The following is a 16,187-nucleotide window of genomic DNA, read 5'->3' as shown; positions in this document are numbered from 1 at the left end:
GCTGGTCCCACCCGTGTTAAGCCCTGCCAGGTGGGGGGCACAGCCTCGGGTCCCCCAGCAAGCCTAGCTGTGCAGAGGGTGCAGCCTAAGGTCACCTGGCCTGGTGCCAGGGCGGGGGGCATGGCCTGAGGTCCCCTGGCCTAGCACTGGGGAAGGAGGTGCTGGGGTGCAACCTGATGTCCCCCAGGGCAGGGGTTGTGCCCTGAGGTCCCCCATAAAGCCCCGCTGGGCAGGGGCCATGGCCTCAGGTCTCCTGCCTCGGCCCGGCACCACGCAGCTTCAGCTCCCTGGTGATCACTCATTATGGGAACCCCACCTCCGCTGTGGGCACAGCCATTTTGTGATGGGCATGAGGGTTAATTTGCATACCACCTCCTTGTTATCATATAGGATACCAGGCGCCAGCAAATTATGGTGGGTGGGCGAAATCTGGCCTATTGCTTGTTTTCATATGGCCCATGTGATAAGAATAATTTTTATACATTTTTTAAAAGTTAGAAAACAATAAAAAGAATATTTTGCCATACATAAAGATAATATGAAATTAAAATTCCAGTGCCCATAATATCTGAGTAAGGCTCAGACGTGCACCTTCATTTATAAATTGTCTTTGGCTGCTCTCATGTTACAATGGCAGAGTTGAGTAGCTATGACCAGGATGGTATTGTCTACAGAGCCAAAACTATCCTATATAATAAAAGGCTAATATACAAATTGCTCCCTCGGGAGCTCAACAGGGAGACCAGGAGTTTGTTTTATCGCTCACTATCGGGTGTGCTGACCACCAGGGGGCGGTGCAGAACATGTGGGTGACCAGCAGCAGCGGTGGGTGCTGAGGAAGTGAGGGAAGGAGGAGGCGGGGAGGCTGAGAGAGGGGGAACCATGCAGGGGCCACACTCCAGTGGGGTGGTTGGGGGAGAGGAGGCGGGGAGAGATGCAAATTAAAACAACAACGAGGTATCACCTCACCTCACACCTTTCAGAATGTCTATCATCAGCAAATCAACAAATGACAAGTGCTGGTGAGGATGTGGAGAAAAGGGAACCTTAATACACTGCTGGTGGGAATGCAGACTGGTACAGCCATTATAGAAAACAGTATGGAGTTTCATAAAAAAAATTAAATATGAAACTGCCATTTGACCCAGTGATCCTACTTCTAGGAATATTCTAAGAAACCTGATACACTAACCAGAAAGAATGGATGCACCCTTGTGTTCATAACAACATAATTTATATTAGCTAAGATCTGGAAACAACCCAAGTGCCCATCAGTAGATGAGTGAATAAAGAAGTTGTAGTACCTTTACACCATGGAATACTGTGCAGCAGTAACAAAGAAGAATCTCTTACCCCTTGAGTCAGCATGGAGGGACCTGGAGCGTATTATGCTAAGTGAAATAAACCAGTCAGAGAAAGACAAGTATCACATGATCACACTCATATGTGGCATCTAATGAACAAAATAAACTGGTGAACAGAGAGGATCCAGAGACATGAAAGCATGAAACAAACTGTAGAATCTCACAGGGAAGGTGGTGGGTGGGTGGGAAGAGATCAACCAGAGAACTTGTATGCATCTATGCACAACCCGTGGACACAGACAATAGGGTGGGGAAGGCCTGGAGCAGGAGAGTGGTGCCTAGAAGAGTTCACTTAGGAAAAAAGGAGGATATATGTAATACTTTCAACAATAAATATTTAATTTAAAAAAAAAACCATAAAACATTACTAAGGGGGAAATAAAAAATGTAGACAGACCATTCCTCCTGCTGACAGCCCATTTCATCTCCTGATTCATTCTTTTTTTTCCCAAACTCATGAAAATGACTGGTACTTACCTATGTAGAATCTGATGGTACCAGGTAGGATGATTTTTTAAAAAGATAATATTCCTTCTAATCAACCGAACTCTATTTCCTAAAAATCTGACTTCAGTGTAACAATTCTACCTGTGAGCTTATATCCCATTATTTTAAAAATTAGAAAATAAAGTAGGTTTCCATTCGAACCCCACAATCAATTATCTAAAACAGATATCATATAGAAGTAAGAAACTGTCATGTTCCAATAGAAACTTTTAAAAATATATTTCACTGATCTTTTGCAGAGAGGAAGAAAGAGTGATAGAGAGTTAGAAACATCGATGAGAGAGAAACATCAACCAGCTGCCTCCTGCACATCCCCTACCAGGGATGTGCCCACAACCAAGGTACATGCCCTTAACTGGAATCGAATCTGGGACCTTTCAGGCTGCAGACTGACGCTCTATCCACTGTGCCAAACTGGTTTCGGCCCAATAGAAAAAATTTTAAAACTCACTTTCTGATTGGTAGACAATTAATGAGTGTGTTTAAGCCTTTTTTAATTTATTTGTCTGAATTGCCATGACCCATTATGCCTCCCTGTGCACCAGAACATCTGTCCCCTCTGTTGACCTTAAGTATTCTTTTTAAAGAACATGTAATTCGGATATTTTAGCAATTGTGTTTGAAATATAACTTGAGACTTATCTCATTTATAATTTTCCTAAAAATATTTATATGGAGATCTGGAAATGCATATGTAAATTTTTCTTGCATAAACTTTAGCTGAAAAACGTTGCACTGAGGAATATACAAATATAATGGCATTAAGTTAACTAAAAGCCAAGAAATGTTCTATCAAGAAAATGTTAACCAGAGATGCTGTCCGCAAAACTCCAATGACACTTGATCTTATATAATATCCCTCTTGAGTGTGAATAAACATGTAACATAATGAGATATCAACATCTAAATTATGTAATGTTATATGGCAAAGGGATGCCTGAAGATACGATCAGGTGACTGTTCAGTTGGCTGTGAGTGAATAAAAAGTGAGATGTCTGGGTTATGACTGAAGTGGGCCCGTCTGAGCACAGACGCCATTTAAACACAGTTTTCTCTGATTGGCGACATAGGGGAAGTCAAGACATTCAAAGCAGCAGGAAGACTCATTGTGTCATTGCTGGCTTAGAGATGACAGGGCCTCAGCCAAGGCCTGCAGCCCACAGTGGCCCTGAGCTGAGAGCAGAGAAAGGGGCCCCTGCTGCTGCCTACTGTGTGTCTCGTGGCCCTCTGCAGAGACCACTCCTTAAGTGATCTCAGTACTAGCCGGGACCAGGCTATGTTTAAAAGACTATGAAGAGGAGAGAAGGGTAGAAAAAGGAAGATTAATTACCCTGAGATGTGGACTCTCTTGAATCTGAAAGCCCAGACCATGGTCCATCTCCAAGAGATGCTTCCCCGCCTGGTCCACAGCCTGATGTCATGCATCAGGGGTCAGTTTATCTCACCAAAACGTTAGTCCTCTAGAACAATGCTTCTCAAACTTCAATATGCACTCAAGTCACTTGGAAACCTTGTTTAAATGAACATTATGATTCGATTGGACCTAAGACTCCGCCTTTCTAACAGGCTCCCAGGTGATGCTGAGGATCTTAGTTAGAAGGTCAAAGCTTGGAAGCTGCCCTCCTCACTGAGCATGCCAGTCAACACCGGGAGAGCTGGAGAGAAGGAGGGACTTCTTTCTGTTGCATATACTTATCCAACTCTAGTATACTAGTACATGTACCTTTGTTTCACATTGCTATCCTGAATTTTGTGAGAATTTAACTTACCTACTAGAGTACAGTATATAGAATTTTTGTCTTTAGTCTTTATAATTATCCAGTCCAAAATATTGTTTTCCAAAGTTATTTAAAGCAGCTTTCAGTATGGTTGTGTGATTCATTGTGAAAAAGTTAAATTCACTTGGTGTCATTTGCATTCTATCTTGGGTTCCTTCCAATTTTATTGAAATGTCATGCTGTACATTTTAAATATGTACAATTTTTATTTGTCGATTATACAACAATAAAGTTAGGAAAAATAGTTTTACCAAAAGGTTTTTCAATGGAGAGTTTTTTAAGAAATGGTGCAGGCAGAAACAATTTGATTTCCATATGCAAAATAAATTAGCCTTGACATCTTGCTAAAAATGAAGTTAAAATGGATTGTAGATCTAAATATATAATGTAACTTTATAATATTTGGAAAAGAAAATATAGGAGATAATTTTGTGACCTTGAGTTAACCAAAGATTTTTTTTCCCAAATTTATAAACTACTAGTATATTAGAGAACAAATGGATAAAGTTGAACATGATCAAAATGAAAGTTTTTGCTCTTCATGGGACACTGTCTTTTCATAAGAAAATGTCTCCAAATATTTCTAAAGAAGAAATTTTATCTAAAATACTTAAAGAACTCTTGTATCCCCATAACAAGACAAACAATTTAATACAAAGTGGGCAAAAGATTTTACCAAAAAGGATACACAGAGGTAAATTTGCACATGAAAACTTTCTCAACATCATTCATTATTGGAGACAGGCAGATTAAAATCACAATGAGGTGTCACTACAGACCTATTTGAATGGCTAACATTTTTAACCCATGTTTTGAAAAACAGTGTTTTAGATTATTATTAAATCTGAATTTATCTTGCAATCTATTAACAGGTATTTCTCCCAAAGAGAGATAACAAAAACATGCACACAAAAATGTGTAGCCAAGTGCCTGATAAGCCTCCCACCCTGTTCCTTTCTTTGAATTTCACACATTTGCTTACATAGACTTGGAAAATCCATGCAGTAAGCAAACTTGCTTAGCTTTGCATAACTTAGTGTTTTCTTTTTTCTCCAATATATTTTTATTGATTTTAAGAGAGGAAGGGAGAGGGATAGAGAGTTACATTGATGAGAGAGAAACATTAATCTGGGGGTTGAGCCCACAACTAATGGTCACCCAAGGATGTTAGAGAGAGTGGAAGGGAGGGAGGGGGAGAGAGAGACATTGCTGTGAGAAAGACACATGGATGGTTCCTCCTGCATGCTCCTTGACCTGGAATTGAACTCATGACCCTTGGTCCTCAGGCTGACACTCCAACCACCTACCAAAACCATCCAGTGCAGGCTGCCTTTTCTTAATTTAACTTTTAAATTAGTATTTCCAAAGCAAATATAAGCTACAAAATTAAACAGGAAGGAGAGAGTAATCTCACTTTCTGGCTTTGTTCTTCCTTCCCCTAGTCCTTCATGAGACTCAGCTATATGCCCTAATCTTGGGTACATTGAGATAAACTGTGTCTTTCCAAAACCATCACATTTTGCTTTAGTGAGTTAGAATGCATGTCAGCATTTTATATCCAAACAGCTAAGGCAACCTAAAAGAAGCCTGAGCCCTATCTCAGGTGCCTTTGAGGTACCTTTGAGCTGTCCGCAACCCAATAGGAGGAAATTATGGGCAATTCAGATATTAGATATAACAGAAAGTTTCTTGTACAAGTTTTTAAAAATTGGGTGCTCATACAAATTGTAGTACCTCCATCTTCTCTCTCAAATTGAGGGAGAGTAGATATTTAGTGAGAGAAAATAAGAGATTAAAAGTGATAGACAAGACATTTTTTAATCAACTGTGGTAATAGAAGTAGAGTCCTGATTGCCTGGAAGGCATTAAATTTGGAGGGTTCAGTGGGACTGAATGGATACAGGAAGAGACAAATAGAGACTGACTGTCTACCTCTGTCCTAGACTTCTAGATGGAAAGGTTCATGAGAATTCATCAGGTGGAGAAAATTTATAAAATGGTTCAAGACAGAAAATGGTCATAAATAATGACTATGAATTTAGCAAATTATCCTCTGTGGTTGTATAGTAGACAATGTTGATTGTCTTGACAAGAGCTATTCCTTTAAAATTCTGTTAACAAAACCCTGATTTTTTATGAAAGGCAATAAATCCAGTCCCAAGAAATAAATCCTGATTGAAAGTAAATGATGGCAGTCTCAATCCCTTTCTGGTGGTTGACTAGAGAAGAGAACTGCAACCCAACTTTGGCCAATGAGATGTAAGATTGTATCAACCGTAATGTTATGAGAAAACATGTCTCTCCATAATAAGAAAGAGTGTATGAAATATGCAAAGGAAGTCCCCCCACCTCCCTTGTTCACTGGGTTGGAAATTGTCAGATGATGCCCAGGAGGCTGTGGTTATTTTGTGTCAATGAGGAAAGGTCAAGACAACCAGGCAGATGTGAATCTAGATAGAGCCTTGTGATCTCTGGGCTTCTGGTCAACCCTGAAAAATCCCGTTGCCTCAATTCTTAAGTGAATAAACAAATCTTTGTGTTATTGAAACTGCTTTAGGTTGGATATTCTGTTATAGCCAAAAGTATCCTAATTGATACAGCAGGGAAGCAGAGACAAATCTAGAGGAGAAAAGGAAAGCCTTAGGAAGACCAAAGTCACACATTAAGCAAAATGACAGAGGTCACCCAATATAAAAGTTAAAGATTGGAGTCAACAATGGTCTATATGAGCAAATCCAGGGAACGGAGACATGTTTGCACTTGAGTTCCCGTGCTCAGCATTGTGCCGGATTGAGCTGGAGGTGCTGTGCTATTCTTGAAGACATAGTTGAGTTTCTAGTCAATTTCAAAAACATGATGATTTGAAGCAAACATATAACCTTATCGTGAACTCCTAAATCCGTTTAAGTGAACAAATGAGTGCAGGGTCATTAATGGTATCATCTGATGATAATATGCAAATCGCTACCCGGTTGAATACTTCCTGGATCTGTAATGCAGAATGTTAATATTTAATCTCTGCCAAGCACTTTTTGTTGTAAGTTAGTATTAGAGATAAGAGTGTTATTATATGTCTTTTAATCCAACTAGGAAAGCACATGAAACACTTAGTGTGGAGATAGCAGGAATCTCTATTTTAATTGAGAGCAACAATCTTTGAAGTAGTGGAAAACAGGAACAAAGCATTCACAAAGCTGGAATAAGGAAAATCTGGACAGGAAGGAGAGGCTCCGGGAAATTGCTTCAATACCTGCTGGAGTTCAATACCTTCCTGGTCTAAAAGGAGTACTGAGTTTGTCTCATTTAAATAATGAGGGGCAGCACAGATACACAGCTAAGAAGAGGTAGAGCAGAAATCAAAATCTGGCTTACCAGCTTCTGGTCCAATTCCTTTTCTACTTGATAGCCATTGTTCAGTTAAAGCTGCAGCAAAGGAGACTAAGGTGAGTTCCAAAATCAGAATCAGTCCTGGGAAGATCCCAGGGCTTCCCATATCAACCTTACTGATGTGCTCAAAATTCCTTTTACTTGGCTCCTCTTAAATTACCTTGCAGCTAAACTCTGCACAAACCATTAGCCCTCCTGGCAAGATAATGCAGAGGCTGATAATTCCAAATAGACAAATGGACCTTATTTGAGGAGATGTTATTTTCTATCAAGTCACCGACTTCATATTTTGGTTTTTTTTATAAAATTTGTGACTCGATGAGAGTGAAATGAGAGCAAGGGAAACCTCAATAGAGGGGTAAAGTTTACCTGTGATACAGACATGTCTCCCTGTTGTCTACTGGATCTCCTGTGGGTGTGACCCTCTCCTAGAGACTATCACTTTAAAATGCTAATCAAATTTTAAAATTTTAACAAAAAGTAGTTGAATGAATAGTAGTTTGATATTTTTTCTCTGTCTTATATTTATGGAAAATATGTCAATTTATTTAAAAAGATATCAATTCCTTCAAACACAATGAATCCCAACCCCTCCACCCATGCAAGAAACTTTAAAGACAATGACTAAGAAGACCTGGGTTTGCTGCGATGGGCCAAAGGAGAAAGAAGCACCGTGCTTGCTGAGTCATGGAAATGGCCTGGACTGCTGCAGCTGCATGGACTCACTTATTAGCCTAACACGCCACAGATCTACCTATCTTCCCTCATCGGACTTTCTCGGTACTGAGAATGTGGCCACTTGGGCAGCACAGAGCACTGCAGGGACTATTGACGCTGTGTTTGTAAGACACTCACACATCGGGCTGATGGAGGGTTGTCTTTTTCAGTCACCCCTTAAAGCAGAAGGAGCTGGACTGCCAGGGGCCAAGAACTATTGCCACTTTTTTTTTTTTTTCTAATGTGCACCTTTTTTTTTTTTTTTTTTTTTTTTTTTGTGGCTGCACTTGAAAATTTGCTAATTATTTTAGAGGAAATTAAGACAAGTTTAAAAGTGCTACTATAATTATTAAGCAATTTAATCTATATCTTTTTAAAATCTCTTAGGTCAAGAGAGTTTTCCGAAAACTTCTGCCAAAGTTCCCTAAAATATACTTTTTGCCATACAAAGATATAATCCCAAACAAACTATTTTAGAGAATAAAGAGGAAATAGTCCCTAACTGTGACAGGTAATAACAGACAGGTATTTTCTACATGAAGGACTCGATGTGCTTCTAGTTGCGTTTCAGATGTAACTGGCGGTCCTCTCTCTCTGGAGACAGGCAGCCTATCCTGGAAAGGGTGCAGGAAACTTTCCGAACAGCAGAGACCAGTAGAGGCCAGCTATTCCTTTCATCTATTTATTTGAGAATGAAAACCTCACCTGTAGTGCGGCATTTGCAAATATGCAATATCTGCCAGAATGAGCAACGATGTAATCTTTGGTGTATACTTTACTAACAGCCTATTTGTTAGTAGACATTCCACTTTAGCGAGGCGTCCTGTCTTTTATCTGGCAGCCCTCCCTGGGTAGAAATGCTGAGTTGCTCCAGGCCCTTTTGAAAAATTTTGGCCAAAGTCCCATCCCCCTTTCAGTTGAGGGAATTGACCAAATACTTTATTTTTACACATATGAGGCTGGAAAGGTGACAACAATGAGGTAATGATAGTACGGTGATCTAAAAATATTTTGTTTCATTAAAATTCTCCTTCACTTGCATAAGTGGTGCTTTTCAAGAGAAATATCACTTATTCAATTTTTTTATTCATTCAATAATTATTTATAGAAATCCTGCCAGATGTTAAGACTTCCCAAGTTCAGTCTTGATTGAGGCTGGAATGTTTCCAGGCCCCAGGACAGGAAATCCATTGAGACCCTTTCTGTACTAATACTCAGGAAAGTAACTCCAATCAGCAACCATAGGGATGAAGAACTAATGGTGTGGTTCTCAAATTGTTATTGTCTTGTCTAGGGTGAGGTAAAGATGGAAAGCAGAAATAAGATTTTAGAAAATTTTGTAATAATTTGATAGATGATTTTTGTCTATGGCATTTAAAAATGAGTTTGTATAATAATATATCCACATTTTTGTTTTATATTTTGTTTTTAGTCATTCTTTTAAAAAAGACTAACTTTTAGAATAATTTTAGATTTACAGAATTATATAAATGTGGAGGAGCTTCATAAATTATTTGGAATTTTTTTCTGCATGAAATACTGGTCTTTGCATACATATTAATAGATGAATATAATATTATATATTATTATACATATTATCATAAATAAATATTAATACTATCTTATTTAATAAAAGAGTAATGTGCAGATTGACCATCACTCCAACACACAAGATGACTATCCCCATGTGGTTAAGATGGCTGCCTCCATGTGGACACAAGATGGTCACCACAAGATGGCCAGCAGAGGAGGGCAGTTGGGAGGGACCAGGCCTGCAAGGGAGGGCAGTTGGGGGTGATCAAGCCTGCAGGGGAGGGAAGTTAGGGGTGACCAGGCTAGCAGAGGAGGGAAGTTGGGGGCGACTGGGTTTACAGGGAAGGGCAGCTGTGGGGGACCCAAGCCTTCAAGGGAGGGCAGTTAGGGGTCAATAGGCCTGCAGGGGAGAGCAGTTAGGGCCAATCAAGCTGCCAGGGGAGCAGTTAGGCATCAATCAGACTGGCAGAGGAGTGTTTAGGGGGTGATCAGGCTAGCAGGCAGAAGCAGTTAGGGGCAATCAGAAAGGCAGGCAGGTGAGCAGTTGGAAGTCAGCAGTCCTGGATTGTGAGAGGGATGTCCAACTGCCCGTTTAGGCCCAATCCTACTGGAATCAGGCCTAAACGGGCAATCAGACATCTCTCGAGGGGTCCCAGATTGGAGAGGGTGCAGACTGGGCTGAGGGACACACTCACACGTGCATGAATTTTGTGCACCAGGACTCTAGCCTACACTAATAAAAGAGAAATATTTAAATTGACCATCTCTTCACAACACCCACCAGCCAATTAGGAGTGAGTATGCAAATTAAAGATGGTGGCAGTCCCATTCCCCAGCCTCTCTCTAGGCAGCACTCATGCAGGCATGGAGTGGCCGGGAGGGCAGGGGAGCAGGCGGGCAGAGGGAGCTATAGGAGTGGTGCTCTGGCTGGAGCGAAGACTAAAGGCTCTGGCCAGAGCGAAGATGGAAGGCAGTGGCCAGAGTGAAGGCCTGGGTCCCAGTTGCCAGAGGAAAACTGGTGCTGGCAGTCAGGGGAAGGAAGGCCTATTGCAAGAATCTTTGTGCAACGGGCCTCTAGTATTAACATGTAAGTAATTCTATACTAATTGATTCATGGATATTTGCATTATACTTTTAGTTACAGTACAATACTATTTGATTTCTTTTGTTGCTGAATTATTCCCAGCTTTGGTCCTAAGGAGTGCTTTCAGTTGGGTCCTCTATTCCATTGAAACAATCCCAATATTAGGTTTTTATTTTTACATTTCCTTACTTTCTGACACACTAAGATGCTCTGCTTTTATTTTATACTAGAGGCCTGGTGCACAAAATTCATGCATTCATGCATTCATGCACGGGGGAGGGGGAGGGGTGTCCCTCAGTTCAACCTGTCCGCTCTCCAATCTGGGACCCCTCGGGGGATGCCCTGTGGGATCGGGCCTAAACTGGTAGTTGGACATCTTTCTCACAATCCAGGACTGCTGGATCCCAACCGCTCACCTGCCTGCCAGCCTGATCATCCCCTAACCACTCCTCTGTCAGCTTGATTAATGCCTGTTTCCCTGCCTGCTTGATTGCTCCCAACTGCCCTCCCCTGCCAGCCTGATCACCCCTAACTGCCCTCCCTTGCTGGCCCAGTCACCCCCAACTTCCCATCTTGTGACAATATGGGGTGGCCATCTGTGTGAGGGCGTGAGGGTCAATTTGCATATTACCTCTTTATTATATAGGATTATTATATAGGATGTTACCTTCTGTGTTAGGTTCAACCATTTCTTCAAGAAGCTCTTGTTTCTTTTATTGGAGAATAACATTAGAACCAAGACCAAGGTACAAGGGATGTCCTAGTTTCTGAGTATTATGTTCCTTCCTCACCCCCTTCCACCCTCGATTTATGGAAGTATAACTAGTATACCAAAATGCACATATGTAATGTATACAATTTAGGAGTTTGGATTTATGTAAACACTTATGTTGCTATCACCATACCCAAGTTATTAGGTATTACCATCACCTCTGAGAGTTTCCTTATGTTCTACTATTTGTTTATGGGTTTTTCTTTTTGTGCTAACACACCTAACATGAGATCTACCCTCTTAACATATTTAAGTGAACAACACCTTATTTGTTAACTACGGATGTGATGTTGTGCCATAGATTCTCGGAGCTCTTTCTTCATCTATTGATATGACCGAGGAATTTTTGGCCTTTAGGTGGTGTATTACATTGATTGATTTGCATATGTTGACCCTTCCTGGCATCCCAGAAATAATTCCTACTTGGTCATGGTATATGACACTGTTCATGTTCTGTTGAAATCGGTTTGATAACGTTTTGTTGAGGAGTTTTACACCTGTAACTATCAAGTTTATTAACATGCAGTTTTCTTCCGTTGCGGTGTCTTTATCTGGACAGATTCTTCATCACAAGAATGTGGTGGGGTTCCAGAAGTAAAACCCACGAAAGAGAAGCGACCTCCCTAAGACCACAGCCTCCTGCAGTTTCTCTCTCTTAACCGCATCCACACTCAGTGTTCAGCAATCTGTCACAATTACCGTTTAACGTTCCTCAGAGCTCAAGGCGCCGGCAGCTCCGGCTCCCACAGAAACGAGAAGGCCTGTGCTCTGGGGCCTCGGCAGGCATCAGGGTGATGGGTGCAGGAAAAGTTGTTGGTTTTCAAATTGTTCAGACTTTTTCTTCACGAAGAGGAACAACTTCTAATGCTCTACATTTTAGCTGTTACCACGTCCAAGTAGTTAATATTTTATAAAACCTATGGTCCAATTTAGATTGCAAATTAAAGAGAACCACCAATCCTCTGGCCAGTGATGTCAGAAGTGCCGTCACATAGCATCAGAGGCGAACAGGAACCCACGATGCTGTGGCGCCACACCAGCAGGAGGCGGGTGCAGGAGAGGGCATGTGAATCCCATGTGAACAGGGATTATTGCAAATACGCTGGTGGGGACGTCCCTGCAGTCACTGTCCCAGGGGCCTGAAGGAAACGGAACAAGGGCAGCACCTAGGTTTTCTCCCACACCCACTGATTCCTCAGTCTTGCTATGAAACTGAAATACAAGAATGCACAAGAATTGAGTAAAATATTTATTTCTACTGTCTGGGACTTCAGGCCATGGGACACATGGAAGCCTGAAGTGAGGGTGAGGAGGAGGAAAGATGAGAAAGAAGAGATCCAGGTTGAGGGTGTGTGAAAAATATTCCTTTCTGGCGGGTCCTCACTTGGTCCCACGATGAGCTACATCCCAAACTCAGGCCGCTGGCTCCCACCTGACCTAATTAGTTTTTGTTTTTTAATTTATTTCAGAGAGGAAGGGAGAGGGAAAGAGAGAGAGAAACAGCAATCATGAGAGAGAATCATTGATTGGCTATCTCCTGCACACCCCACACCAGGGATGGAGCCCGCCACCTGGGCATGTGTCCTGACAAGGAATTGAACTGAGACCTCCTGGTTCATAGATTGATGCTCAACCACTGAGCCACACCTGCTGGACTCACCTAATGACTGAACTTGCAGATATAGGGTAACTTCTGAGCACAGTTATTGTTTTTCCATTTCAGATATCCTGGAGAGAGAAAAGATGAATGGGGCTAGGGGATCTCAGAGCTCAAAGGAAAGACATGTAAGCATGTCTAGACTCTGGCCTAGGATTCAAAGCCCTGCCCACATCATCACCAGTGACCTTCTCCAGGAGAAGGAAACTCACAGAGAAAAGAAATGAAAGGAGGTGGGAGAAGACAAACCAACACTGTGTTTTCTGGTTCAGGAGAATTCCCTGAAGGATAGGCCCAGAAACGGGGGACGAGGGGATGGAAAGGTTGGCCAGAAGGTAGCTCTTCTCTTTCTTACCTGCGCTTCGTGACAGGCTCCCGCAGTAGCCAGAATTGGTGGCAGGATTTCTCTCCCAGGCAACGTAATTCATCACATCATTATTGCTCCACTCCCATCCACCTGCATTGGGCTCATAGCCCTACAGAGCAGAGATGGAGCCTGGTAAGGTTGAGTGGTCACTAGAGTTCTTTATGCAGGATCCCTCCGGTGAACACCTGGTCCTCTCCTAAGGATCACGGAATTTGGTCTGCTTTCCCCTTCCCTAATTCCTTGCTCCCATTGGTAAGTCCAAAAGTCAATAATCACAAAGACCAATGGAACCGCTCGGAGTAACATGTTCCCTGCTGGACAATAATTGGCAGCGAATTTATAATTACACCCTGAATCTCAGAGGCCATGGCTATTCTATAAGGAAAAATGAATCTCATTTTCATGTAGGATTTCTCACTGAAGCTCAGAGAACTGAATTACAGGGTGTCATGTCTGAATTGTATACAAATCTCTACCAGAGGCAGATTAACTTCAGCTGGAGACTACTGACCTTCACAGAACTCAGCTCCTCACCTGACCTCCAGACCCTCCCCTTTTCCCAAATGCCCCTGCAGATCTCAAGCTCTGGAGTTCTCTGGGCAGGCGCAGGGCCAGGGGGTGGGCCTGCATGGCCAGAGCAGCTTCAGGGATAATAGGCAGGCGATGCCATCGCACCTGTGTGGGATCATGAAGCCCCATCCAGACGTCTGGGCAACTGTTTGAATTGCTCTTGACCACAGAAGCCAGGAAGGATGCCTCAGAGGGACTGAGCACAGACGCAAGGAACCCCGAGGGTCGCTTCTGGCAGGCAATCTGTGTGGGGAGGAGAGACTGAGGAGGCGGCTGAGACGTCATAGGGATGGGGCAGGGCTGAGGGGTAAGAAGAGGTGTGTGTGTAAAAGATGAGGGTGCTCATCCTCACCCTCAAAAAATCTGGAAAATGGAGGCCATACCCTCCCCATCCTGTCCCAAATGTAATACTTCCACCTGTAAATGCACCTACTCACATCTGCATCGGCCCAGGATTTGGGTGTCATGAACAGAGCATAGCAGTTGAAGCGATAGGAATAGGAGCCTTCGGGACAGGCGCCCCGTGGAGAGTGAAGCTCCTTCTTGGACTCTTCACCTGGGGTGGGTGGAGGTAAGAGAGAGGAATGGAGTGGGACACAGTGTGGGGATGGGTGTTGGGACTGACTTTGGGAATATTTGGGAGCCCGTTCTTGGGGGAATGAACACCAAACTCTTGCCTACCTCTCACCGTTTCCCACACTTTCAGGACTTCTTGATCTTGAACTACCTCCATTAAATGAAGAAGCATCCCTTCCGTTCTACCCTCCCCCTTTAGTCAAAAGTCCAACACTTACCCCACTCTGCGTTGAGGTTCTCACACCAAGCCCTCCTAACACTCTCCTGCCTCTCTCACCCCTGACCCTTCCTGCTTTCTCTCTTCCTCCTGCCCAAGTCCACTCACAAAATGAGAACCATCTCATTCCACTGTGAACGGATCACCGTGGTGCCCCCACCAGGAGTTACCCCGAAGGGGGGAGTGAGGACGGAGGGATGGCAGGCAGTCTCACTGTGTGAGGAGACGCCTCACCATCGCCACGGGCCTCCCGGAGGCTTCCTCCACTTCCTGGCCCTGAGCATTCCCAGGAAACCCCGTGCCGTGCCGGAGGCGGAGAAAGCTCACCTTGCGCCTGAGACAGGAGCAGCAGGCAGGAGAGCAGCACCCAGGACACGCTGGGCAGGGCCATGGCAGGCAGCGCTGTACAATCCCTGTGACTTGGGGAAGCAAGCAGAGATCACTCAGGAAGTGTGGTCAGAGAGAGGGCATGGAGGGACCCCTCCGTTCTCCCTCTTGTCTTTTCCTTTGACAACACGCCTAGAAATAAATTGATCTATCCCTTTTATGATTCTGGAAATACTTGGAGAATCCGTACACCCTCTTATCCCTCAGACTGATGTTCTTTGAAGACCAGAATCCTCCCATAGCCTCTCCCCAAATGTGTGAGGCAAACCCCCGCCATGGCTCTCACCTCCTCTCAGCTCCCACTCACCTGTTTTGCAGGTACTGTGTCTGGGATGGTTGGTCAAGTCAGAGAAGATGCGGCTTTTATAAGAGTCCGAGGGTGTGGCCTTGGAATGAATAGCAGGCACGTGGACCAGGACAGGGGCACCGGGAACGGTTGCAGTTTGGACTTTATCATCCTATGCCTTGTTTTCTTATTCTGAAAAATTTCCTGGAATGAAGGTAGCCTTTGGCACAAATCCTTACGTTATGTGCTTTAGAAATGTGGCATTGAATAGATAAGAAAAACTTTGATACTGTATTTTTTTGCATATGTAGGAATATGTTTCATTTTTTCCTGTATCTATGTTTTTCTTTAAACCTTGTATTTTAAGAATAAATAAAAAGAAATACCTAAGTAAAAGTCAGGTGGGTGTAGAAATAGGAATTATTGCTGAGAACCGAGTATTGGCTGAGGGAAAAGAAACAATTAGAACCAGGGAAGAGCAGTGGTTCAGAGGGGCTGTCACAGGGTCTTGGACTCAGCGGGGAAGCCAGGAAGGACAGCAGGTGAGGCCTTTGGACACTTCACAGCGGCATTCTCAGGCTGTGACCGGCAGACCCTTCCAGGGAAACTGTGAAGTAGTAACTTTCATAACGATACTAAAGTATTCTCTGTCTTTTTTACTGTGCTGACATTCGCACTGTGGGACGAAAGCAAGATGGATCAAACACCGAGCCACACCCACTGGTGAGTAAAAGTTCTGATGCACCAGCATTAATCAAGGCAGCAGCATCAGCCTGTGTTCTCCATGCACTTGCAAGAAACAAGACATTTTTACTGAAAAACTGTCCTGTGTGAACTTGATGAAATGGTAAAAATAATTTTATCAAGTCTGAAACCTTGGATATATTTATTTCAACATTCTCTATGACTAAATGGGAAGTCTGCACAATAAAATATAATGTTTGTCTTAAGAAAACGTATTTGTAACAGTTTTAATCTACAGTTT

The 16,187-nt window shown here is 42.9% G+C and overlaps 1 protein-coding gene across 2 annotated transcripts; it reads right to left on the bottom strand.

The window, feature by feature from the left end:
• Window positions 1–12,378: 12,378 nt before the first annotated feature.
• On the bottom strand, window positions 12,379–15,332 carry LOC118727962 (regenerating islet-derived protein 3-gamma). Of its 2 annotated transcripts, none has more exons than XM_045587238.1 (7): window positions 15,224–15,332; window positions 14,857–14,948; window positions 14,174–14,292; window positions 13,842–13,979; window positions 13,155–13,275; window positions 12,803–12,870; window positions 12,379–12,585 (listed from the first exon to the last, which is right to left on the bottom strand). In XM_045587238.1, the coding sequence occupies exons 2-6, from the start codon at window positions 14,918–14,920 to the stop codon at window positions 12,803–12,805; spliced, it is 510 nt and encodes a 169-aa protein (XP_045443194.1). In that variant the 5' UTR covers window positions 14,921–14,948; window positions 15,224–15,332; the 3' UTR covers window positions 12,379–12,585. The 2 variants fall into 2 exon arrangements, with proteins under 2 accessions (XP_045443194.1, XP_045443193.1); XM_045587237.1 differs by having other exon boundaries at window positions 12,379–12,599; window positions 12,812–12,870.
• Window positions 15,333–16,187: the final 855 nt, after the last annotated feature.

Source organism: Pipistrellus kuhlii, unplaced genomic scaffold (genome assembly GCF_014108245.1).
Source record: "Pipistrellus kuhlii isolate mPipKuh1 unplaced genomic scaffold, mPipKuh1.p scaffold_m20_p_27, whole genome shotgun sequence".
Classification (NCBI taxonomy): Eukaryota; Metazoa; Chordata; class Mammalia; order Chiroptera; family Vespertilionidae; genus Pipistrellus; species Pipistrellus kuhlii.
This window is presented reverse-complemented; position numbering and strand designations above follow the sequence as displayed.